The 24,599-nt window shown below is 45.3% G+C and overlaps 1 protein-coding gene across 3 annotated transcripts in view; it reads left to right on the forward strand.

Moving 5' to 3' along the window:
* The window catches only part of PCNX2 (pecanex 2), a 327,055-nt gene that overhangs the window by 287,643 nt on the left and 14,813 nt on the right, over nucleotides 1-24,599 (forward strand). For 2 of the 3 annotated variants that reach the window (XM_054561349.2, XM_054561362.2), the window contains 6 exons: nucleotides 1,167-1,400; nucleotides 3,539-3,651; nucleotides 16,666-16,825; nucleotides 17,808-18,038; nucleotides 18,939-19,213; nucleotides 19,878-20,065. In XM_054561349.2, coding sequence (XP_054417324.1) covers nucleotides 1,167-1,400; nucleotides 3,539-3,651; nucleotides 16,666-16,825; nucleotides 17,808-18,038; nucleotides 18,939-19,213; nucleotides 19,878-20,065 — 1,201 coding nt within the window. The remainder of the gene's footprint in view (nucleotides 1-1,166; nucleotides 1,401-3,538; nucleotides 3,652-16,665; nucleotides 16,826-17,807; nucleotides 18,039-18,938; nucleotides 19,214-19,877; nucleotides 20,066-24,599) is intronic. The other variant, XM_009232501.4, reaches the window with a different exon arrangement.

Below are 24,599 nucleotides of genomic sequence, written 5' to 3' on the forward strand. Positions count from 1 at the left end.
CGCAATTTGGGAGGCTGAGGCAGTAGGATGCTTGAGCCCAGGAGTTCAAGACCAGACTGGGCAACAAGATCCTGTCTCTACAAAAAAAAAAAAAAACTAAAATATTAGCCAGACATGGTGGCTTGCACCTGTAGCCCTAGTTACTCTAGAGGCTGAGGCAGGAGGATCGCTTGAGCCCAGGAGTTCAAGGCTTCAGTGAGCCATGACTGTGCCACTGCATTTCAGCCTGGGCGTCAGAGAGAGACACGGCTGTCTCAAAAAACAAACAAACAAACTGAAAACCCTGTTATTTTAGTTCATTAAATACTCATTGGCTAGGTCTCTGGAGGCAGGTCTACCCCAATCTCTTTCAGCTGAATCAACCTAGCCTAGGACCCACCAAAGCCTACAGCAACCACAGCAAAGGGTGCTTTTGTGTGCTTTTCTCAGAAAGGATGGGGCTGACTGTCATTCTTCCTCATCATAGAAATTCTGTTCCATTACATTCTGTTAGCATTACGTTCTTCTCACTTTCCTCTTCCCTAAGATAACCCTTAAGAGAGGACATTTTAGAAATGTCTCAAATGAGTTCTGTGCATTACACCCAGCAGAAAATACAAATGATACTACATGTGGGGATTTCATGTCTCTTACTTTCCTGAGGTTGAAGATAACCCTTAAGAGAGGACATTTTAGGCCGGGCACGGTGGCTCACGCCTGTAATCCCAGCACTTTGGGAGGCCAAGGTGGGTGGATCACGAGGTCAGGAGATCGAGACCATCCTGGCTAACGTGGTGAAACCCTGTCTCTACAAAAATACAAAAAATTAGCTGGGCGTGGTGGCGGGCGCCTGTAGTCCCAGCTACTTGGGAGGCTGAGGCAGGAGAATGGCTTGAACCCGGGAGGTGGAGCTTGCAGTGAACCAAGATCGCGCCACTGCACTCCAGCCTGGGCGACAGAGCAAGACTCCGTCTCAAAAAAAAAAAAAAAAAAAAGAACATTTTAGAATGTCTCAAATGAGTTCTGTGCATTACATCCAGCAGAACATACAAATGATACCACATGTAGGGATTTCATGTTTCTTACTTTCCTGAGGTTGATTTACTTTCTAAGATTAAATTAATAAATAAAATATTCCTGGCTTTAGAATAGCTGTAAGGGCTCAAAATCTTGCTTTTTCTCTGCAGAGTATAATATACTATATGGTAACATCTCCCAAACTCCTCTCCTGGATCAAAAATGAATCACTTCTGAAGTCCCTGCAGCCCTTTGCCAAGTGGCATTACATTGAGCGTGACCTTGCAATGTTCAACATTAACATTGATGATGACTACGTCCCGTGTCTCCAGGGGATCACACGAGCTAGCTTCTGCAATGTTTATCTAGAATGGATTCAACACTGTGCACGGAAAAGACAAGAGGTAGGTCAGGGAGGTGGGGGCTGAGGCATGGAATGTAAGTTTAATAAATAAAGAACATTGTCATGTCCATCTCTTTCTTATATTCTGTGGTAGACTTCTAACATAGAGGATAGAAAAAAAAAGCACTATTTGGATAGATGTTTATTGAAGGTAAGCAAAATTAAATAGGAGAATCAATATACCATGGCTCCAATGAAGGACACTTAAAGGTATAGCTCCCTTTATGCAGTGCTCAGGGCCAGCAAAGTTTTAAGCCTCTATTATAACTTTTAAACATTTGAAGCTCCTTTGTTTAAAATTACATTTTGGGATTTCCCTACCAAGTGTGTCTGTGCTGAAATCAGGGGGATTTACTGAACATATTGAATCATGGACATGAAAATTCTATTTAGCAATCAGATAGTCCAACTTAACTTCTGTCATCATTATTTTGTGTATCTGTGCTGTTATTGTGTATGTGCTGAGAACACTTCTGGAAGTGAATCCTGCCTCTTAGAAATATAATCAAGAATTATGACAGTTTACAAAAAGAGGAGAAAGGGGCAGAGGAGGAGGAGAAGAGGGAGGGAGCAAGTGAAGGGAGCAGGTTTACTTTGCTTCTTAGGATTTGAAAAGCTGAGTCCACGGGTTGTTGTTGGAAAATGTGGGTACAAGTTAGAAACAACTTCCTCAGCAGCTGACGCAGTCTGTGGCACGTGCTAGAAAGAATAAACCAAACCACGACACTAGCCAAGGTCTGTGAGTTTCTTATGGGTGATTAAAAACAGGTGGGAGAAGAAGCAGGTGGCAGAACCTGCTTTCTCCAGACCAACCACAAAGAAGGTGTGATAATAATCTTAACTCATGCCAGGCCTCTGTAAGCAATTGAGATATTTAAGAATTGATTGATGTTGTCGGCTATAGCTCCATGATGGCTGTGTCCATTCCTCAGATGGTTCATAGAATTATTTTATTTTCCTTGCAAAAGATATTTTGACTTTAAATTTCCTCTGCATCTCCCCACTCTCCCTCCCTTTTTTTTTTTAAAGCTGACTTTGGAAAATTTTTTTTAAGAGACAGAGTCTCACTCTCCCTAGGCTGGAGTGCAGCAGAATGATCATAGCTTATTGCAGCCTCAAACTCCTGGGATCAAGTGATCCTCCTGTCCTAACCTCCCTAGTAGCTGGGACTAGAAGCACATGCCACCATGCCTGGCTAATTTATTATTTTTATTTATTTATTTTTTGAGACAGAGTCTTGCTCTGTCGCTCAGGCTAGAGTGCAGTGACGCAATCTCGGCCCACTGCAGCCTCTGCCCCCCGGGTTCCAGTGACTCTCCTGCCTCAGCCTCCTGGGTAGCTGGAGGTGCATACCACCATGCCTGGCTAATTTTTGTATTTTTAGTAGAGACAGGGTTTTGCCATGTTGGCAAGGCTGGTCTGAAACTCCTGACCTCAGGTGATCTGTCCGCCTCAGCCTCCCAAAGTGTTCAGATTACAGGCGTGAGCCACCGCGCCCGGCCGCCTGGCTAATTTTTTTTAAAAATTTTATGGAGATGGGGTTTTGTGATGTTGCCCAGGATGGTCTTGAACTCCTGGGCTCAAGTGATCCTCACACCTTGGCTTCCCAAATTGCTGCGATTACAGGTATGAGCCACCATGCCTGAGCTAAAAGATTCCTTTAATTTGGTTGTTGATTGTGGACTTACAGTCAAGCAGTCAACCCACAGGGCTCCTTGTTTTAGGGAGAACAGAGATTCTCCTTCACATTGGATCCAAGTTCTTTTTCTCTCCCTGGTAGACCATGCCTTTCCTTTGCATTGGAGAGTGTTAAGGTGGGCTCACATTTGACTGTAATCACTGCCCATCTTTATGACCTGAAGTGCCATATTTCAAATCCTAGAAAAGCAGATCATCAGCCCACATTGTAGGCCCTTTTCTCTCCTAAAATAACTTTTCCACTTTTATTTTTTTTCCATGTCCAACCACAGGAGAAACTGCTTCAGGAAGCTGAGCATTCCCTGTCTGTGAGGTCATCTTAGAGGGGACTGGATGACCACGTGGCTGACTTACAAAGCCAATGTCACTCTACATTTATGCATGTGTGTTGGTACATATTGGAACCTGTGTGAAAGCTGAGTTAACTTCTTGCTCTTTCAGCCTTCAAAGACCCTGGACAGTGACGAGGACTCTCCCTTGGTGACCCTGTCCTTCGCCCTGTGCACCCTGGGGAGAAGAGCTCTGGGAACGGCCGCTCACAATATGGCCATCAGGTACCCTGGGGGAGAAGTTGGAATCTCTTAGGTATAGGCACCCACTTTTACATGTTTGACAGATTTTGTCAATCTTTTTTTTTATTTTGAAGCTGGACTTATTATACTACTTTCAGATAGTTCTTTTCATAATAAATTATGTTGGGCCTACAAGAACATTTTTTTTGATCACTGCTCTTTTGGAGTATTCAATTTGGAAATATCATTCACATGGAATAGTCAAGACCCAGGGATTGTGGGTATAGGACCTTCTGTGTTACAGAGGTCCTTGCAGATTTGTTGGGAAGATTCAATGAAATCACGCCTATGAAGTGCCTAGCCCAGTACCTAACAGAGTTGCTGCTCAATCAGTGTTAGTTCCCTTTCCCCTAATTGTCCTCATAAAGGAAAATCCTCACATCTGAGCTCTAGTCCAGACCCTGCTTCACCCCGTCTCCTTGGGGGCTTTGATGAATTGGATGCCCCTTCTGTTTTTCAAACCTTTTCTCTACTGGGTCTCTCCCCTCAGTAGGCAAATAGCTCACGTCTGTCTTTTTAAAGAACAAAAACAAAATCAAACTCTTCTGGCTCTTTGGCACCCTGTGTTACTCAGGTGGTGTTGTCCACCAAAGAAACAGTACTCATGCCAAACTGCTCTTAAAATTTCATCAGCCAGCTTCAAATCACCCAAATCAGTGGCCATTGCACAGATGTCCCCTTTTTTAGCACTATGGGCTGTGGTGCTGAACTCTGTCTGCCCACAAAGTGGAATCACCTTGAAGAGTGGTTTTTCAACCCCACGTGCACATTAAAACCTCCTGTCAGGCTTTTAAATATCCTGATTCCCAGGATATTTAATCAATTCCATTAGCAGCTCTGTGGGTGGGACCACACATCCCAAGTTTCAAAAGCTCCCAGGTGATGTCAGTGGGCAGCCAAGGTTGCTAACACAAACCTAGGGAGCTTAGAGAAGAAAGTGTGCCTCTACTTAGCCTCTGCCCCTCTGGAATTGTTTCTACTTGGACTTGCTTCATTGTGTCTATATTATATTATTGATGGTGCGCTACAAAAGGGGTTCTTTTGATATTGACTTGAGTGAGTTTTGTGACGTTAGGTGGGATTATAAGCTTGTTAAGGGCAAAACCCACCTGTCTATTTGTTTAGCAACCTTCACAGTTCTGGGTTGTCAGGTAACCAAGCCCAGGGAGCCTTGTTGACTGTGTTTCCAAATGTCCTTCTTGAAAGGGGCAGCTGTGAGTCTACACTGGTGGCAAGTTGTTGAGAGGTATCATCAAGTAAGAGTTGTGAATTGATAAAGGGTAAAGTGTGTGACTGGCAGCACTTTCCATTTTCCTCTGGAGGCAGTAGCCTGGAGTCACCAAGAGGGACGAGTAAGAACAGAGGGTAGTTAGGATTTGTGATATCAACTACTCTTTCAACTCCCACGTCTCAGAATTTCATGATCGTTTTTACAGGTGAGAAATGCCAAAACTCTGACCCTTAAAGTCTCCTGTTAATGCCTATTTTAAGCCAATCTCCTGGGGAGGAGCTGCGTGGCCTCCAGTCTCTCCCTGTCCTCTTACCTGACTCAGTCTCACACTGGACTCAGGGCATTCTCTTTGTGGCCATCTGGGACTAAGCTTGATGATTGCCACAGGTTTAGCGGATGACTCCTCTATGGGCTTCGTAAAACATTATGATGTGGCCCCTAAGATCGGGCTCCTTATTAAACTGTAAGCAGAGAAGAGTGTTTGAGAAGGGCTTCGTAGGATCTTGCACTTGAAATCACAAAATGACTCTTGAGATATTCGTAGCACCTGGGAAGATGATTAAAATAAGCTTTTTTGTTGGATCAATTTGAAATGTTTTATAAACTTCAAGTTGCAAATATTATTTCAGTTCATATCTAAGGCATTTTCAAAGGCTTTTTCAGTCTTCTTCTTTGTGTAACTTGTTCAGATATTACTGATCCAGGCGTTTCTTGTTTGGTCTGCTTTATTTCTTTTTCTTTAATTAAACGCCATGCTTACCAGCTGCTTTTTTAAACTTTGTTTTGATGGGATTTCCTTTGTTTCAGATAGTTTCTCATACTCGATGTCAACTCTGCTTCCTGCAGACATGGTGATGAGGTAACTCTGGGGAGAATCCTCTCAGTATTCTAGGGAAACACTTGATTATTTGGGACTGGTTAACTTCACCGAGAGGTTCCACCACATAGAAAGATCCTCCAAGACACTTTCCTTTCAGTTTTTTCACTTACAAAAGACAACTTCTTTTACATCTCACCCTAAGCCCACAGTCTGAAGTCATGAAGTTCTGACCTAGTTGGATATGCCTGGGGATCAGGGTGGAGGATGCAGTGGGAGGGGAGGTTGGAGCCTGGCAGGGCCCCACCGCTCTTCAACCAACAGCTGGGATTTCTATTTAATCTGCTAGGGTGCCATAAATAGTTTGACTTGAAAAAAATAGTCTACAGAGCTCAAATTTTACACATAATTTTTATAGATACTGTTTAGGGAAAAACTCTCAAACCATGTTTTTCCTCTCTTCTCACACAAAAACAACAACAATCATCAACACAGAAGACTTCTGTGGCCCCAATATATGTGGGATTTCTTCCTGCAAGCAAGCAGCTCTGCACACTAACTGGGTGTCCTCCAGTTCACTTCTGACACTAACCAGAGATGGTGTCAGAACCCACAAGTTGAAGGTTGAGGCCCACAAGTCTGGGCCACCCGAACTTCTGACCAACTGGCTTCTACGTGAGGGGTCCCACGATTCCCTCTTTGGGGCCAATTAATTTGCTAGAGCAGTTCACAGAATCCAGGGAAACACATTTACTAGTTTATTATGAAGGATATTTTAAAGGATACAAATACAAATAAACAGCCAGATGAAGAGATGCATAGGGCCAGGCCTGGAAGGGTCTTGAGCACAGGAGCTTCCATCCCTGTGAAGTTGGGGTGTGCCACTCTCCAGGCAGGTGGATGAATTCTTCTTCACCTTCCTATCTACCTGCACATGTTCAGCTCTCTAGAAGCTCCCGGAACTGTGTCCTTTGGGCCTTTTATGGAGTGTCATTGGTTGTCCATGATTAAAGCTTGGACAGCTGTGCAGAAATGTGATTGGACAAAAAGGGCATTACCTAAACCCAGCAAGGCCAGTCTGCTCAGATTCTTCTTGGCCTGTCTGTGCAGCATTCTCTTCTCCAGAACATGTGCACATCCTGCATATGTACCACGGAACTTAAAATTAAAATTAATTTTTAAAATGGGGTTTGGTTTAGGTTTCTATGAAACCACTGTTATGAAGGCAGGGAGTTTCCTTCTTTTCCTAGCTTGCTAAAGCTTTATCAAAAAAGGATGTTGAATTTGTATAGAATTGGGGTGCATAATTCGGATGATATTCTTCTTCTTTAATATATTAATGTTGTATTACATTAGTAGATTTCCTCATGTTGAAACACGCTTACAATTCCGAAATAAGCTCTACTTGGTCATGATACATTATTGTTTTTATACAATGATGGATCCAATTTGCTAACCTTTTAGTATGATTATATTCATGTGCAAAGTAAGAATGGCTCATAATTGTGTGTTTGCATATGTGCTATATGGTCGTATAACTTTAAAATGGGGAGTATGTCCTTAGGTGTACTGTAGGAGACCCAACAAGTCATTGTTACATAGTTAGTGCTAAAGCACATCAGGTGATGGTGAACACTGACTCTCCAGATAGGTCTTAAAGATACGCTTCAGTTGACCAATTTGTTGGGGGAAATGTCTTGACTTTACAAAACTGACATAGATTTGATAGATAGTCCTCAAGAAAGAAAAATACATGCATGCAAAATTAGGGAGGACGAGTACATTGAAATTCATCTTAAATGAGATGCCAAATGCACGTGAGCAAAAGACTACCTTTATATAAATTATCTTTAAATAAAATGTTGATATATTATGGAGATGGAATGGGTTCATATGGATGTGACAAGAAGACACTTATATTTTTTAGATTTAAGGTTTGAGACATACCTTCTTGGAAAACTGTGTCTCCCACTGAAGAAAGCCATCTAGATATAATGGGATGTTTTAGTAGGAAGTCAAAATAGTTTCACTGACCACAGAGTATGAGATGGTTTGATTACTGTCTTCAAATATGTGAAAGGTGATGAGGCAGATTCTAGCTGATGCTCCATCCTTCGAGGTTAGGAGAAGATGGCTACATTTTACAGAAGCAACAGGTTTGTTTGTAATAGAAAATTTATTGACTCAGAGTAGAGTAAGCTTCCAAGAGGATAGAAAATTTAAGGCAAATTTGATCTTGAAAAGTGATAAGGAAACAAGCCAGACCGAAGTGTGCTCTGCCAAGCCCTGGCATGCTGCCTTGTGGCAGGAGGTCACTGTTGTGGTCTGAGGTCACTCCAACTACCATCTACCCACTCCTCCCACCCACAGCATGTTGAGGAAATATTCTCTTCAGAAATCCAGGACATCATCTCAACTTCTCCTCTTGAGCTCCCGCTGGAGATGAGGCCCCACACTGGGGCCAGCTGTCATGTCACAGTGGGTCATCTTGTAAAGGAAATTAAGGTCCACTTGCCAGACTAAGGAAACTCAGAAATCAGAATCTGATAAATAAAGTAAACAGGACGCAATATCTGACATAGGAGATTAAAATCATGCTAAAATCACAGTCTTGGAACATGAGAAAAAATATCTAAGTTTAAAGCATAGGGGAAAAAAATGATAGCCTACAAAGGAGCAGAAGTTTCTGGGACCTTAAATTCTAATGCAGTGTGGCAAGGACCCTCCCACCTGGGCCTGGCGTATGGGCTCTCCTCCAGGTTCCAGCTCGCTGCTTCTCTGAAATGTCTTGCCATCTTTAGGAGACCCCAGGTTCTCTGGTCCCGTGAGTCCAAACCTCAGAATCACAGAGGGAACTTGATCAGAATACAGACCCCAAGCTCCATCACAAGCCAGTGACATGGACTCTCTAGATCTTGGATTTGGAAATCTGTGATTTTGAACAAGCTGCCGAGTGATTGATTCTTCTACAGCCAGCCCAACCCTGGTCATCAGGCCGGGCTTATGAAGGATTTTGCACCAGACAATAGTAGTTGATCCGCTTGATGTGGAGCCTCTGAGCAGAGAACTATTGCTGTTAAAACATCATGAGGTCAAACATACTTTACAAATATATTTTTAATTAAATTTTGCATTTTAGTTATTTCTCTTTTGTTAATTATTATTTCACACTTATGATTTATTTGAAGCAATATCACCAATATCACTGAAATCCCTTAGCCAACATAATTTATTTCCAGTGATTATATGAGATTCTGCAATTCAAATGTGCTTAGTTTATATCTGAAGCCAAGGTGGCCTGGATATTGATTGCTGAAATATACTAGTTCAGGGGTGAAAATAACAATAACAGTACCAGTGAACACTTACAGCGGTGCCCACTAGGTACTGGGCAGGGTGCTAATGCAAGTTAGGAGAGTTAATGCATTTTGTCTTCTCTGAAGGCATGAGAGATGATGAGATAGGTATTATTGGCTCGATTTTGCAGCTGGGATTTCTGAAGCACAGAGAAGTGATTTGTGTGAGTCTCACCATAGAGTCATGCCCAGACTCCAGAGTCCTCGCTCCTGCTAGCCACACTGTCCCACTGCCCACAACATCTCCCAGCAGTTAATCTCCATCTGCTCTGCAGGAACGCACCATACTCCCCCCAGCTCTGCATGGACACTTCCCTGGGGTGGCCCAGCCGCTCCAGGGCATCCACCTTCTCACCTACGCATGCTTCCTTGTGGACCTGTCCTGTGCTGGGTTGTGATGCTGAGAGCTGCTGACGGCGCCTACTACGGGCATCATGGCTCTGATGCTCTGGGTGGCCTGAGCTCAGGGATGCTTCACCCCGGGATGGCATCTTGCCCTTTCCTGCCAGCCCAGTGCTTTTCCCATAGGAGTTGCCGCCACTGTGCACCCTCCGTGCCCAGCTCACTTGGACACATCCACTGTGTCATTGAGGACACAGGCTTTGATCCTATAGGACAAGGTGAACGCTGGACACTGGGGTGTATTTGGAATTGTCCCACCCCCTCACCAAGAGGCACCCATTGTGTGCAGACCCCACTTGTGCACTGGGTCCCCCATGGAAAGAAATTCCTAGCAAGACCCTCACCAAGCCTCTAAATTTGCCTTGCAGTAATTGATCTTATGAGTGAACACAGAAAGAAATTGATGATAATGAGGGCAAGAGACAAGTATCAGAGCCAAGATTTAAGCTTCAGTTTGGAGCTCCTGGCTCCCATCCCTCCAACCCTGTAGGTCCATATGCTGCTTCTCAGTGCAGCACCTGAACTCTAGAGGAAGTGAAGCACCTTGGAGCTATTTGGGGGACATCACGTGTTCTTTAACGAGTGTGCTTTCTGAATGTTCTTTACCAGGTAGGAGAGAGCTGGGATCCCAATCAGAGGTTGTCTTGATTTTACAGCCAATGGAGTAACTTCCTGGATAAAGAGTTCATGAAAGCAGTATTAATACACTCTCAATTCAGGGTCTGTGCAGAGTATACACACCAATTAGGAGGGTGAGATGGGGGTGAGTTCAAGAACTATACTCACAGTGCTTTCAGTATTGTGGCTCAACTGAAGCCTTTAAAGGGATTAGTTCATTCTCACACAGCTGAGAAGGCCTTTAAGATGACTCAGGGCTGGGCACGATGGCTCACACCTGTAATCTCAGCACTTTGGGAGGCTGAGGTGGGTGGATCTTTTGAGGTCAGGAGTTCAAGACTAGCCTGGACAACATGGTGAAACCACGTCTCTACTAAAAATACAAAAAATATTAGCCGGGCATAGTGGCAGGTGCCTGTAATCCCAGCTACTCAGGGAGGCTGAGGCGGGTGGATCTCTTGAGGTCAGGAGTTCGAGACTAGCCTGGCCAACATGGTAAAACCCCATCTCTACTAAAAATACAAAAAAAATTAGCCGGGCATGGTGGCAGGTGCCTGTAATCCCAGCTACTCAGGAGGCTGAGGTGCGAGAATCATTTGAACCTGGGAGGTGGAGGTTGCAGTGAGTTGAGATTGCGCCACAGCACTCCAGCCTGGGCAACAGAGAGACTCCGTCTCAAAAAAATAAATAAATAAATAAAGAAGAAGACGACTCCAGTTACGCATTATAGAAGCAACTCCATGTTTGCTAGAGAGGTAGGTGGCCTGGAAGCAGCTGTGGGTTTTCTCCTGTGCTTCTTCAGTGTGGCATCAAATACTGAGTATTTGCTCCCACCCATCTTACTCTCTTTCTCAACTTTTTCTGGCCTGTTTCTTCTCATATGAAAGGGTTGTAATAATTACATCATGCATCTGTGAGAATGAGAGGAGCCTATGGAATGGAAAGCACTTGGTAACCCACAAGTCACCATACAAATGGAACGTGTCTCCTTCTGTTTCACTTTTAGTTGCTCAGAGATGGTGCTTGTCATCTAGTTGCCAAGCTGGAGTACAATGGCTACTCGCAGGTGCTGTCAGAATGCACTACATCCTTGAACTCCCCACATCAGCCTTCCACGTCGCTGAAACTACAGGCATGTGCCACTGTACGTGCCTTTGGATCGTTGTTTTTGTTTGGGGAACTGCAGCAGGAGAGTGCGGTCAGGAGCATGGGATTGACTGTGAAACCAGTGTATGGTTGCTGGGTTCCACAGAGAGGAATAAGGCACACATGAAGAGAGCTTGCTGCAGTCCCTGAGGTGGAGGTGCTATCTGAGCCTGGGACAGTGACTAAGGTAGACGGGCACACACACTCTGAGTATTTCTGTTACTAATCAGTAAACATGGGACACCCAGCCTGCAAATCACATTTAATTATTTACATATGTTCTACAAGCGTTCCATTTATGGCAGTGCGTGGCAGCAGAAGGCGCTTCACAGTGCTAATCTGTAAATAACGTAGTATGTACAGGCCTGTTTGGAAATTAACTAAAATGAACAAATCAGTCATTGTGCTGGAGATCCCCCTGTGAGTCCTGCAGAAACTATCCCCACATTAGAGCTGTTTCTCTCTGCATCCCAAGGTTCATTAAGACTTAAGATAAGGACCCCATTGTCCAATACTTGGAGCCCTTCTCCTCCACTGCTACTCTGTCTTTCTGAAAAAGCAGGGTATCTCAGCAGCGGCACTGTAGACATTTTGAGCTGTATGGTTCTTTGTGGTGGGGGCTGTCCTGGGCATCATGGAAATGGCCCCAGCGTCCAGCCAGAGAACAGCCATTTCCAGGAAGGTTGTAAACAATAGTGCTTTGCACTGAGGCCCCAGCCTCCCCTCTACACGCATAGCCACCAGCTATGTCATAGGAAGTGGGTGAGGAACCAGAAGGACAGCAAGTGATGGATTCATTCTGTGCCGAGTAGCGCAGTGTTACAGCCTACGCAACGTTACAGCCTATACTCCAGCTTTTTCCAATTAAAAAGGAAATGTCCTCAAGTGTTAGCTCCTCATCGTCATCTGAAAGCGTGACATTTTTCTAATGCTGTTTTTATTTATGACAGTATTTAGCACTTCCATGGTGCCATGGAAGCTGGTGCCAGGTTATCTCATTGCCATAGTCTTTGGTCTTCTACGTGTGGACATGCTCCCCTAACACGTGATTATACATGTGCCAGGTTTTTTCACGGCCCTGCCTGCCCTCTCTGCCCCTGTGTAATCCCACGCCACTGACTTCCCAGCTGACCGACTGTGATAAGATGATCTGCTTCACTGACATCCTCCACAGGCATGCGAGTGGAGGCTGTTTTAGTCCCCAGGAAGGCCAACCTTGAATGACTCAGATGCAACACTATTTCCCAGTAATAAAAGTCCAGCTCCAGCTGTTGGCCTGAGGGTGGGAGCCTGTCATTTCTCAATAGAGCTTTGAAAAGACATAGCCCTGTGAAGCTCCAAAACAGAAATGCGCTGCAGGTGTCCCGCAGACCTCTGCTGCCCCCCACCCCCGCTTGGCTTGTCACAGCTTACCACCTTCCCCTCTTCATTCTCTCGGGGGGAAAAAAGCCAGGTAATGAAACACCTTCCTTTTAGGATGCCTTGATCTCTAAGGTGCTGTGGATAATATCCCCGATCTAGTGGAATTCTAACTCAGACTTTGTTTTCTACATTGAGAATCATTTCAATAATGGAATAGCATGAAGCACCACAATGTCTCATTTTCTCTGAAAATAGAAATGACAGGGAAAATATCCATTGTTGGTGGCCTTTGATGGTACTCAAGCCTCTTAGAGAGGCTCCTATGGAGGCTGCCTTTCTCCTGCTAGTGAATGAGCACTTGACAGCTGCCGGGCACACGCAGCTGGGCAAACACTAGGCTGATGCCTGCAATTCCTGGCTCTTCTCTTTTGTCTGTGGATGTTGCTCTGGGTGTCTGGGTGTTAATCTTCCTTTTCCACTATCCCCATCTCTACATCTGGAGAAAGCTTTTTCTCTTATGCATATGCAAGGTCATTCTGAGCAAGTATCATGTCCCTCCGAATCCTTTCCTGAATAAATCCCACCCATTTTTCAAGAGTTAGCTCAGTCATTTTAGCACTTAGCTCCTATCTGATGCTGAGAGATTTCCAAATGTTTTCTGTTGACAGCAGATAGCGGTCATTATTCATGTTTAGAAGCCTCCACTCTCGGCATCAGCCTACCTGCAGCCTGACTCTGCTGTTGTAAAACAGCCTTCTTGGTGCCTCCTAGGCAGTTGCTAAAGCTCACGGCCCCAGGAAGCTTTTGATAGCTTCTTGGATCCTTTTCTGGAAGATTCCAGGCTCCTCTAGGCCACAGCACCCCGAACCCCACCTGACCAGCCCCTGGCTGTTCCCGTTTCCCACAGTCTGCTCTGAAGCCGTGAAGCCTCGGCGGCCTCTTTCTCAAGGGAGTCCTAGATATTAATGATAGTGGTACATTTCACGTTGAAATGCTAAAATAGCAATCAGTGGAACTATTTCCCTGATGTGCAGGTCTAATGCGCTGTGTTGAATCAGAAGCCTTGCTCAGTGAGCCAACTCATTAAATCCTTAGGAGCAGCCGTCCTCAGAGACTGCCTTCACATACATGCCCTGTTCATCCTGTCCCAGGCCGGCCCTGTCAGGGATGCTGTTTCTTGTACTTGCCTCGTAACTACGTCTTGGGGATGTGAGAGGCCAGGGTTGTAAGAGGCGGCCGCGATAGAGAATATTTATAGAAAGAAAACAAAGGAAAAAAAGGAGAAACTGTTCTTCCTCTCCTAGGAATGCAGGATGAGTTGCTTTCCCAAACCTACTCCCCAGGTTCATCCAAAATGTAAAGGCCCCAGGCTCTGAGAGATTTCCCTTGGGTGATACCCCTGTTCTCCATCCTGGCAACACTCAGTGACATGTGGGAAGTGGAAGCGAGGCAGGAAAAACCTAGGAACCTGAACACCCGGATAATCTTGAAAGAGCCCTCTTTTTTAAAAAAAATATATAAGTGTGTGGAGCTATAATTTTTATATAATTGAGTGTTGGCCAAATATGAAAGACAATGGAATTGAATTCTTTTTTTTTTTTTAATTATACTTTAAGTTCTGGGATACATGTGCAGAATGTGCAGGTATACACACGCCATGGTGGTTTGCTGCACCCATCAATCTGACATCTACATTAGGTGTTTCTCCTAATGCTATCCCTCCTCTAGCCCCCAACCCTCCAACAGGCCCCGGTGTGTGATATTCCCCTCCCTGTGTCCATGTGTTCTCACTGTTCAGCTCCCACTTATGAGTGAGAACATGCAGTGTTTGGTTTTCTGTTCCTGTGTTAGTTTGTTGAGAATTATGGTTTCCAGCTTCATCCAGGTCCCTGCAAAGGACATCAACTCGTCCTTTTTTATGGCTGCATAAGTATTCCATGGTGCATATGTGCCACATTTTGTTTATCCAGTCTGTCATTGGTGGGCATTTGGGTTGGTTCCAAGTCTTTGCTATTGTGAATAGTGCTATGGTAAACATACGTGTGCATGTATCTTTATAGTAGAATGATTTATAGTCCTTTGGGTATATACCCAGTAATGGGATTGCTGGGTCAAATGGTATTTCTGGTTCTAGATCCTTGAGGAATCACCACACTGTCTTCCACAATGGTTGAACTAATTTACACTCCCACCAACAATGTAAAAGCATCCCTATTTTTCCATATCCTCTCCAGCATCTGTTGTTTCCTGACTTTTTAGTGATTGCCATTCTAACTGGCGTGAGATGGTATCTAATTGTGGTTTTGATTTGCATTTCTCTGATGACCAGTGGTGATGAGCTGTTTTTCATGTGTTTGTTGGCTGCATAAATGTTTTCTTTTGAGAAGTGTCTGTTCATATCCTTTGCACACTTTTTGATGGGGTTATTTGTTTTTTTCTTGTAAATTTGCTTAAGTTCCTTGTAGATTCTGGATATTAGCCCTTTGTGAAGTAGACAGATTGCAAAAATTTTCTCCCATTCTGTAGGTTGCCTGTTCACTCTGATGGTAGTTTCTTTTGCTGTGCAGAAGCTCTTTAGTTTAATTAGATCCCATTTGTCAATTTTGGCTTTTGTTGCCATTGCTTTTGGTGTTTTAGTCATGAAGTCTTTGCCCATGCCTATGTCTTGAATGGTATTGCCTAGGTTTTCTTCTAAGGTTTTTATGGTTTTAGGTCTAACATTTAAGTCTTTAATCCATCTTGAGTTAATTTTTGTATAAGGTGTAAGGAAGGGGTCCAGTTTCAGTTTTCTGCATATGGCTAGCCAGTTTTCTCAACACCATTTATTAAATAGGGAATCCTTTCCGCATTGCTCGTTTTTGTCAGGTTTGTCAAAGATCAGATGGTTGTAAATGTGTGGCATTATTTCTGAGGCCTCTGTTCTATTCCATTGGTCTATGTATCTGTTTTGGTACCAGTACCATGTTGTTTTGGTTACCGTAGCCTTGTAGTATAGTTTGAAGTCAGGTAGCATGATGCCTCCAGCTTTGTTCTTTTTGCTTAGGATTGTATTGGCTATAGGGGCTCTTTTCTGGTTCTATATGAAATTAAAATATTTTTTTCTAATTCTGTGAAGAAAGTCAATGGTAGCTTGATGGGGATAGCATTGAATCTATAAATACTTTGGGCAGTATGGCCATTTTCACAATATTGATTCTCCTATCCATGAGCATGGAATGTTTTTCCATTTGTTTGTGTCCTCTCTTATTTCCTTAAGCAGTGGTTTGTAGTTCTCCTTGAAGAGATCCTTCACGTCTCTTATAAGTTGTATTCCTAGGTATTTTATTCTCTTTGTAGCAATTATGAATGGGAGTTCACTCACTATTTGGCTTTCTGTTTGTCTATTACTGGTGTATATGAATGCTTGTGATTTTTGCACATTGATTTTGTATCCTGAGACTTTGCTGAAGTTGCTTAATCTTTCCTCTTAAGCCTCACTCTTCTGCCTCTTCCTCTCATCATTAAAAAAAAAAATGGTGGGATTGGGGAATGCATGTTCTCTGAGAACCTAAATGACCCATTTGACATTTTGTTTAGTTTTATTTCCTCTCTCCATATTGTGGTTGAATCCAATGACATAGCCCCAAAATGATATACAGAAATGCAAAGAAGAAGAATAAAGGCTCCTGCATTATTCCACAGTTAGCATCATCATCTCTGGGGAGCTGGTAGTCTCTAGGGAATTACTGGGGTAGATGAACCTGTGTTTTAGCACTCTAACTTTGAGTGGACACATGAGGCCAGTTCTGACCTGGAATCCTAGTGTCACATTCAGCAATCAAGTACTTTGGTGGCTCCTAAAATGACTGAAGACAACGCCCACGCCATGACACTAGCACTTATGAGGGCCCAAACATGGGCTGTAGGGGTAGGCACTAGGTGCACTGGGATGAGTCCTGTTATCTTCCTTTTCTTGCTATATCAGCCTAAATGTTAAGATAATTCTTGGACAAATGGGAGACTCAAACCTTGCTCACAATGACAGGATTCTGAACATTCGTTCCATTTGAATTAATAGTAGTTAGGACTTTGTTTTGCAGCCTGGATTCTTTCCTGTATGGCCTCCATGCCCTCTTCAGAGGTGACTTCAGAATAACAGCACGTGACGAGTGGGTATTTGCTGACATGGACCTACTGCATAAAGTTGTAGCTCCAGCTATCAGGATGTCCCTGAAACTTCACCAGGTAAAAACCTATTTATTTGTTTATTTATTTATTTACTTATTTATGAGATGGAGTTTCGCTCTTGTTGCCCAGGCTGGGGTGCAATGGCATGATCTCGGCTCACCACAACCTCCACCTCCTGGGTTCAAGCAATTCTCCTGCCTCAGCCTCCCAAGTAGCTGGGATTACAGGCATGTGCCACCATGCCCAGCTAATTTTGTATTTGTAATAGAAATGGGGTTTCTCCATGTTGGTCAGGCTGATCTCGAACTCTCGACCTTAAGTGATCTGCCCGCCTTAGCCTCCCAAAGTGCTGGGATTACAGGCATGAGTCACCGCGCCTAGCCAAACCTATTTTTTTTTTAAAGTATCACTCAGCTACTTGGGAGGTTAAGGTGGGAGGATTGCTTGAGCCCAGGAGTTTCAGGCTGCAGTGATCTATGATTGCACTACTGCACTCCAGCCTGGGTGACAGAGCAAGACCCTGTCTCTTGGGGAAAAAAAAAAGAAAAAAGATCAGCCTGAAACTTTAGGGGAAAAAATGGCCTTTAAAAATATGGTCTCCTTTCTCTGCACAGCACTGTAAGTGGGTTTATTACTTAGGTAACTAAGCATTGAAGCCTTCCAGATATTCTTGACTTTAGCCAATGGTGATTTGCCCTCAAGAGAAGCTAGGAGGTGGTGATATTCCACTAGAAGAAAGACGGGTATTGTGCAGAGACAATGACTTAGCAAAAGTGCCCAACCTATATCTAAAACTATATCTAAAAGTCAGAGGAACCTAAGCCATGAAGCTCTTTTCTAGGCACATTCCATTGGTTAGGGCAATGAGATAAAGAGGTGTCCTCTGTGCCGAGCTCAGGATTTGGAAAAAGAACAGGAGAGAGGAAGATGAGGAAAGGGCTTAGCTTTGGAGGTCACTGGCCAGTTGCCATCTGCATGCTTCCCGGGGGTGAGTTCCTCTGGTCCTTGCCCAGCCCACACCCACACTTCTTCCCACCAGGACCAGTTCACTTGCCCTGACGAGTATGAAGACCCAGCAGTCCTCTACGAGGCCATCCAGTCCTTCGAGAAGAAGGTGGTCATCTGCCACGAGGGCGACCCGGCCTGGCGGGGCGCAGTGCTGTCCAACAAGGAAGAGCTGCTCACCCTGCGGCACGTGGTGGACGAGGGTGCCGATGAGTACAAGGTCATCATGCTCCACAGAAGCTTCCTGAGCTTCAAGGTGATCAAGGTATGGCGGCCACGCTTTCTGGGTCCCCTGTTGGCTCGTGTCTATCTGAGAAGAAATAGAATGGTGGTAGGCCGGGGGGCACTGACACAGGAGTCTGTGCCAGCATCCTCTGTTCAGAGGAATGTTCTGGAAGGAGCGCTGGCCAGCAAGTGGGGCAGGGAATGCGCTGGGCTGGGTGCTGCGTTCCCCTGGCAGGATCACCTTCCACCTCACAGAGCCAGCACACAGACACAGACTTTGCCAAGAAGACCCAGTAGACACATTTGTAGGTGAGAGTCAGGATATAGCTTATTTGTAAAGACTTTTTATTCTCTAGAACCCACACCTTTCTCTCATAACCCGTTCCTGGATCCGAAGGCCTTATTCCCAATGGCTCCTCTTTTCATATAGCTTCAAATCACTAAGTGAAAACAAAAACTACTTTCTCTGCATTCTCTCTCAGTTTCCCCATGAAGATAGCATCATATCCGTCTTGCAGGATGGCTCTTCTGGCTTAATTGTGAAAAGAGCTTTACACCAAAGTTTTGTAGTCACAGATATTCAGTCCCAGAGTCCTGCTCTCTCATTGTAGTTAAAAACCAATAGATTAGCCGAGGCATGTGGATTACCTGAGGTCAGGAGTTCGAGACCAGCCTGACCAACACGGAGAAACCCCGTCTCTACTAAAAAATACAAAATTAGCCAGGTGTGTTGGCACATGCCTGTAATCCCAGCTACTTGGAAGACTGAGGCAAGAGAATTGCTTGAATCCGGGAGGCGGAGGTTGCAGTGAGCTGAGATTGCATCATTGCACTCCAGCCTGGGCAACAAGAGCGAAACTACATCTCAAAACAAAAGAAACCAATAGACTGGAAAACACAGGCCTTCTGCCTTTCTTCCCGTTCCCTCTCTGACCTGCAGGTTAACAAAGAATGCGTCCGAGGACTTTGGGCCGGGCAGCAGCAGGAGCTCATATTTCTTCGCAACCGCAATCCAGAGCGTGGCAGTATCCAGAACAATAAGCAGGTCCTGCGGAACTTGATTAACTCCTCCTGCGATCAGCCCCTGGGGTACCCCATGTATGTCTCCCCACTAACCACATCCTACCTAGGGACCCACAGGCAGCTGAAGAACATCTGGGGTGGACCCATCACTTTGGACAGAATTAGGACCTGGTTCTGGATCAAGTGGGTAAGGTAAGTTTTTACAACAAATGCCTCTGTGCAGATGCTGGAGGAAGGCGTGGCGGATGCAGGGAGCTCTGTACTCCGGTTCAGATTTCACTGTCAGCCACCATTTTCTCATATGATTAAAACTGCTACTGCAAGTGGCATCGAACAGATCATTTGTTTCAGCAAGCAGTCTCAGATTATGAATCCACAGAAAATCTCATACGGATGAGAATCTCTTTCCCCCACATTTGCACAGGCTGAGTTCTTGCAGAGCTGCCAAGGTTATGGGTCTTTAGCAGTAACCATTCCACATCTGTTAGCAAGAACTGGAAGAACATCCCCAGCACACATTTCTCATCCAATAAGTCTTCTTACCTGGATGTAGTAATCAGTTGGGATGAATTCTAAGAAGTTTTGCCCGAAGACGACAGAGCTCCCTATCAAGCCTGGGCGCTAAGGGTTCTTATGGAAGGTTGAGACTGAAGCCCATTCATCCTGGTGCAGTCTGTTCATTTATTAGATGCTGAGGTTTGGGAACAACAGCCCCTCTTCCCACCAGCATGCCAGGTGGGCTGCTCACCTGGAGAGCACGGTCTTCAATCCCGATTTAGGCAAGGCCATGGTGGTGCATTTAGGGGGATTAGAAGTGTGTTGCTGAGAATCCTCAAAGGACTTCTCCCTCCCACAGGATGCGGAAGGATTGCAATGCCCGCCAGCACAGTGGCAGCAACATTGAAGACGTGGACGGAGGAGGGGCCCCGACGACAGGTGGCAACAATGCCCCGAGTGGTGGCAGCCAGGAGAGCAGCACAGAACAGCCCAGAAAAGGCGGTGCTCAGCACGGGGTGTCATCCTGTGAAGGGACACAGAGAACAGGTGGGTGCAGCAGGGGCCTCCGAACTACCGATGAAGTCCTATTTGGTCCCAGTGACCAATGCCCTGAGTTATGATGTTGTTTTAACCTCTGAGAGCACCTTCTTGCATTAGGACAATAGATGCCGGAAATCTGCAGACTCTTGTAGGTTCTGCTCAGAAAAACAACTCTCCATCTGTTAGATTCAGCTTTTACCATTTATCCTTCTGTCCATGACCTTGGCCAGCCATTCGTCTGTCTGTCCACCTGTCCAGGGGTCGCTCCATTCCATTCCATCTTTCCATCTCTCACTCTATGACCGTTTGATGGTGTGCCTTCTGTGTCTGGCCGTGTTGTAGCAATTGACCCATGTAGTGTCTCCCTCTTCTGCAAGTGTTCGTGGGGCACACAAACAGGCCTCCTGCCTTCCCTCTCCTGCTTCTCACTGATTCTCACCTTCCTCCACTTAGACTTGACATTTCAGAGCCGAAGAAAAGAGGGCAGAAAGGGTGCCCACAGATAGGAACCCAGGAGGTGGCTGCAGCCAAGCCTAGCTGAGTCTAAAGTTTAAAATTATGTTTAAACTAACACCCAAATAGTTATACTCCACCAGATGGATGAAGTTCCAAAACTCCACTGGTGGTCTGCGCTGGGGAGGAGGTCACTGGACTAGAAAAGGAGATCCAGAGGATGAGTGTCCTGGGAACGTGAGAGAGATGGATGCTCTGCCCTGGTTCCTGCTGGTCCTTGGCTTTACCCTCTGAAGCATGTTAGTGGTTTTACCTTTTGGCCTCAGTTCTTCCTCACCATCCCGAAGCATTTAATAAGTGCCTCTTTGCATGCTTCTCCTGCCAGCTCTGCACCAAATGAGCCAGGAGTTACAGTCCCTGCCTCCTGGGAGTGCCCAGAGCAAGGCAGAGGATTGAACAGAGACAATAGGATGTATGCAAACGTGAGCAAGATATGAGAGAGAGAGTGAGAGAGAGAGAGAGAGAGAGAGAGAGAGAGAGGATATATGTATAAATCAAAAAGTATCTGAGACAGCTTTCAATTAATTTAGAGGTTTATTCTGCCAAGGTTAAAGATGCGCCCAGGAAAAAAGGACACGAGCAACAGACCCAACTGTGGCTACTTTTTCCAAAGAGGGTTTGGGGACTTCATTATTTAAAGGGGAAAGAATGGGCAATGGGGGAAAAAGGCGGGGCAGGGGGTAAGGAAAAGGGGCGTTTTGCAACTACTGCGACCAGCCTTTGAGGCTTTGATCAACCTTCACTGAATCCACATTTTACATGTAAAAAGCGTGGGTAGAGAAACAGTCAATTGTACATTCATCTCCAGTTCTGCAGATCTGCATCTTTACATAAAGTAAACATAGAGTTGAAGAAGGAGTCATGTGTGTCTTTGTCTCAGGTGAGCAGATGGAGGACTCCTAGTCCTATCTTTGTCCCGCATTTGTAAAGATAAGCTGTTCCTTTACATTGTCAGGGTGAAATTTAACAGAACTGTTTTAGAGTAAAGATCTTGGGGCCCACAAGGAATTTCTCTGCAAGCAAATTAGGAGGGAGACAGTTTTGGGTGTCTCAGTTCCCAGGCTTGACTTTTTCCTTTGGCATATGAGTTTGGGGAGATTTTATTTTCCTTTCACAGACGCTAGATAGGTAGATAGGGACTGATTGATAGAGGACAGAAAGAAAGGTAGGTAGGTAGATAGATAGGTAAATAGACAAAATAGGTGGTATCAGCTGCTCAAAAGAAAGGAAAAAAGATCTCCCCCTGCCCCACCCACCCCGTGCTGTTTACTCTGAGGCCCTGCAGGACGCCTGCTGGAGGCCTCCTGTGCAGCTCCCAGGCCTCCAGTATCTCATTGTTTAGTTAACATTTCTTATCGCATGAAAAATGTGTTTCAGGATCATGGGAGTGACTTTCCAGGTGGGGAAATGCAAAGTAGCTTCCAAATGGTGAAATGCCTAAGCATCTGTCATTTGCCAGTACTTCCAGGTGACTTGTGTGGACTGGAGAAAGTCCAGAGTCAGGGGGGTCTGGCTGTGGGACGGGCAGGATCAGAGACAGGGGTCAGAGGTGGGTGTTCCAGAAGTGCTTCAGACCTGGTTTCTTGAAGCTTGGCAGAAAAGAAATTGGAGGCCGGGTGCTGTGGTGCACACCTATAATCCCAGCACTTTGGGAGGCTGAGGTGGGAGGATCACTTGAGGTCAGGAGTTCAATACCAGCCTGGCAAACATGGTGAAACCCTGTCTCTACTAAAAATACAAAAAAAAATTAGCCAGGTGTGGTGGTGGGTGCTTGTAATCCCAGTTACTTGGGAGGCTGAGGCAGGAGAATCCCTTGAACCCGGGAGGCGGAGGTCACAGTGAGCTGAGATCACGCCACAGCACTCCAGCCTGGGCAGGGGAGAGGAGGGGGAAGGAATTGGAAACACCTTCTTCCCTTTCTTCCTATAAAACAGTACCTGGAACTGGCCTTGCCTGGAAGAGCTGGTTTTCCTTCCACTCCCTGGAGTCCAAACACCATAGGCAGTGAGCATTCCTTGCATTTACAGGAGCAATCACAGCTTCCCGTTTGTGGAAGATGTCAGAGCAGGATCTTTTTTTTAATTGAATTTTTAACTTAAAATGTAATAATCAAACTATACAATCAGCATAGTTTAAAACTCAAAAAGGACTGCCTGGATTAAAACAAAAATCATGGGTTTTCCCCCTTCACCCACCAGCAACATTCCTAATTCTCAGAGGTTACTGCTTCCAACTCTTGCAGCTGCCTTGTATTTTTTGGGCATCTACCTCCACATATTTAAATGACATGCTTACTCTGGAGCAGGATCTACTAAAGCCCAAACCAGCTGTTAATTTCTCATGAATGCTTCTTAAAACTGTTCCTGCCAAGGCCACCGCTGGCTTTCTACATTTTACAAGTAAAGGAGCATGCCTGGTAAAATACCCCACACACCACATGCCTTGGCCACACCTGCAGCCTGAGTTTGTCCCAGGCTCTGAGACCAGTTGTTGTCCTGCTAAGGGGATGGAGGGTTGGGGAGATTTATGAAGCCCTGGGCCAAGCATCAGCTGCTTTGAACTCACCCGCCTTGCTGCCGCCCTGCTCTTTCTCTGCCCCCAGGTGTATTCACAGCATCCTTGCTGCAGGTGATAAAATTTGATAACAGTAACAGTTCTCAGGTACTACTCTACCAACACCATCCTGAGTACTTTCATGTGCAAATTCACTGGATGCTCACCATGGCTCTTAAAGACGCAGGCGGTTTCACCCTCCTCATCTTGCAGATAAAGAAACTGAATGTATTAGTCTGTTTTCACACTGCTACAAAGATACTACCTGAGACTGTGTAATTTACAAAGGAAGGAGGTTTAATTGACTCACACTTCTGCGTGGCTGGGGGAACCTCAAGAAACTTACAATTATGGTGGAAGGTGAAAGGGAACCAAGGCACATCTTACATGGTGGCAGGAGAGAGCAAGAGTGAGGAAGTGCCACACTTTAAAACCACCAGCTCTCATGAGAACTCACTCACTATCACGAAAACAGCCTGGGGGAAACCACCCCCATGATCCAATCACCTCCCACCAGGTCCCTCCCTCAACACATGGGGACTTTTTTTGGGTGGGGATACAGAGCTAAACCATATTATTCTGCCTCTAGTCCCTCCTAAATCTCATGCCCTTTCACATTTCAAAACCAATCATGCTTCCCAACCATCCCCCGAAGTCTTAACTCATTCCAACATTAACTCAAAAGTCCAAATCCAAAGTCTCATCTGAGACAAGACAAGACCCTTCCACCTATGAGCCTGTAAAATCAAAAACAAGTTAGTTACTTCAAAGATACAATGGGGGAACAAGCATTGGGTAAATGTCCCCATTCCAAATGGAAGGAATTAGCCAAAACAAAGGGGCCACAGGCCCCATGCAAGTCCAGTACCCAGCTGGGCAGTCATTAAATCTTAAAGCTCCAAAATCTCCTTCAGTGCCATGTCTCACGTCCAGGTCACACTGGAGCAAGAGGTGCAAGACGTGGGCTTCCAATGCCTTGGGCAGCTCTGCATGGGTACAGTCCCCGCAGCTGCTTTCATGGGCTGGTGTTGAGTGTTTGCAGCTTTTCCGGGTGCACAGTGCAAGCTGTTAGTGTATCTACCTTTCTGGGATCTGTAGAATGGTGGCCCTCTTCTCACAGCTCCACTAGGTAGTACCCCAGTGGGACTCTGGGGACTCCAACCCCACATTTCCCTTCTGCACTGCCCTAGCAGAGGTTCTCCATGAGAGCTCCGCCCCTGCAGCAGACTTTTGCCTGAACATCAGGCATTTCCATACCTCCTCTGAAATCTAAGCAGAGGTTCCCAAAGTTCCACTCTTGTCTTCTGCATACTCTCAGGCCCAACACCACATGGAAGCAGCAAAGGCTTGGAGTTTGCACCCTCTGAAGCAATGGCCCAAGCTGTACCTTGGCCCCTTTTAGCCACGTTGGAGTTGGAGTGGTTGGGATGCAGGGCACCAAATCCAGAGGCTGCACAGAATAGTGGGGTCCGTG

This window comes from Pongo abelii, chromosome 1 (assembly GCF_028885655.2).
Source record: "Pongo abelii isolate AG06213 chromosome 1, NHGRI_mPonAbe1-v2.0_pri, whole genome shotgun sequence".
NCBI lineage: Eukaryota > Metazoa > Chordata > Mammalia > Primates > Hominidae > Pongo > Pongo abelii.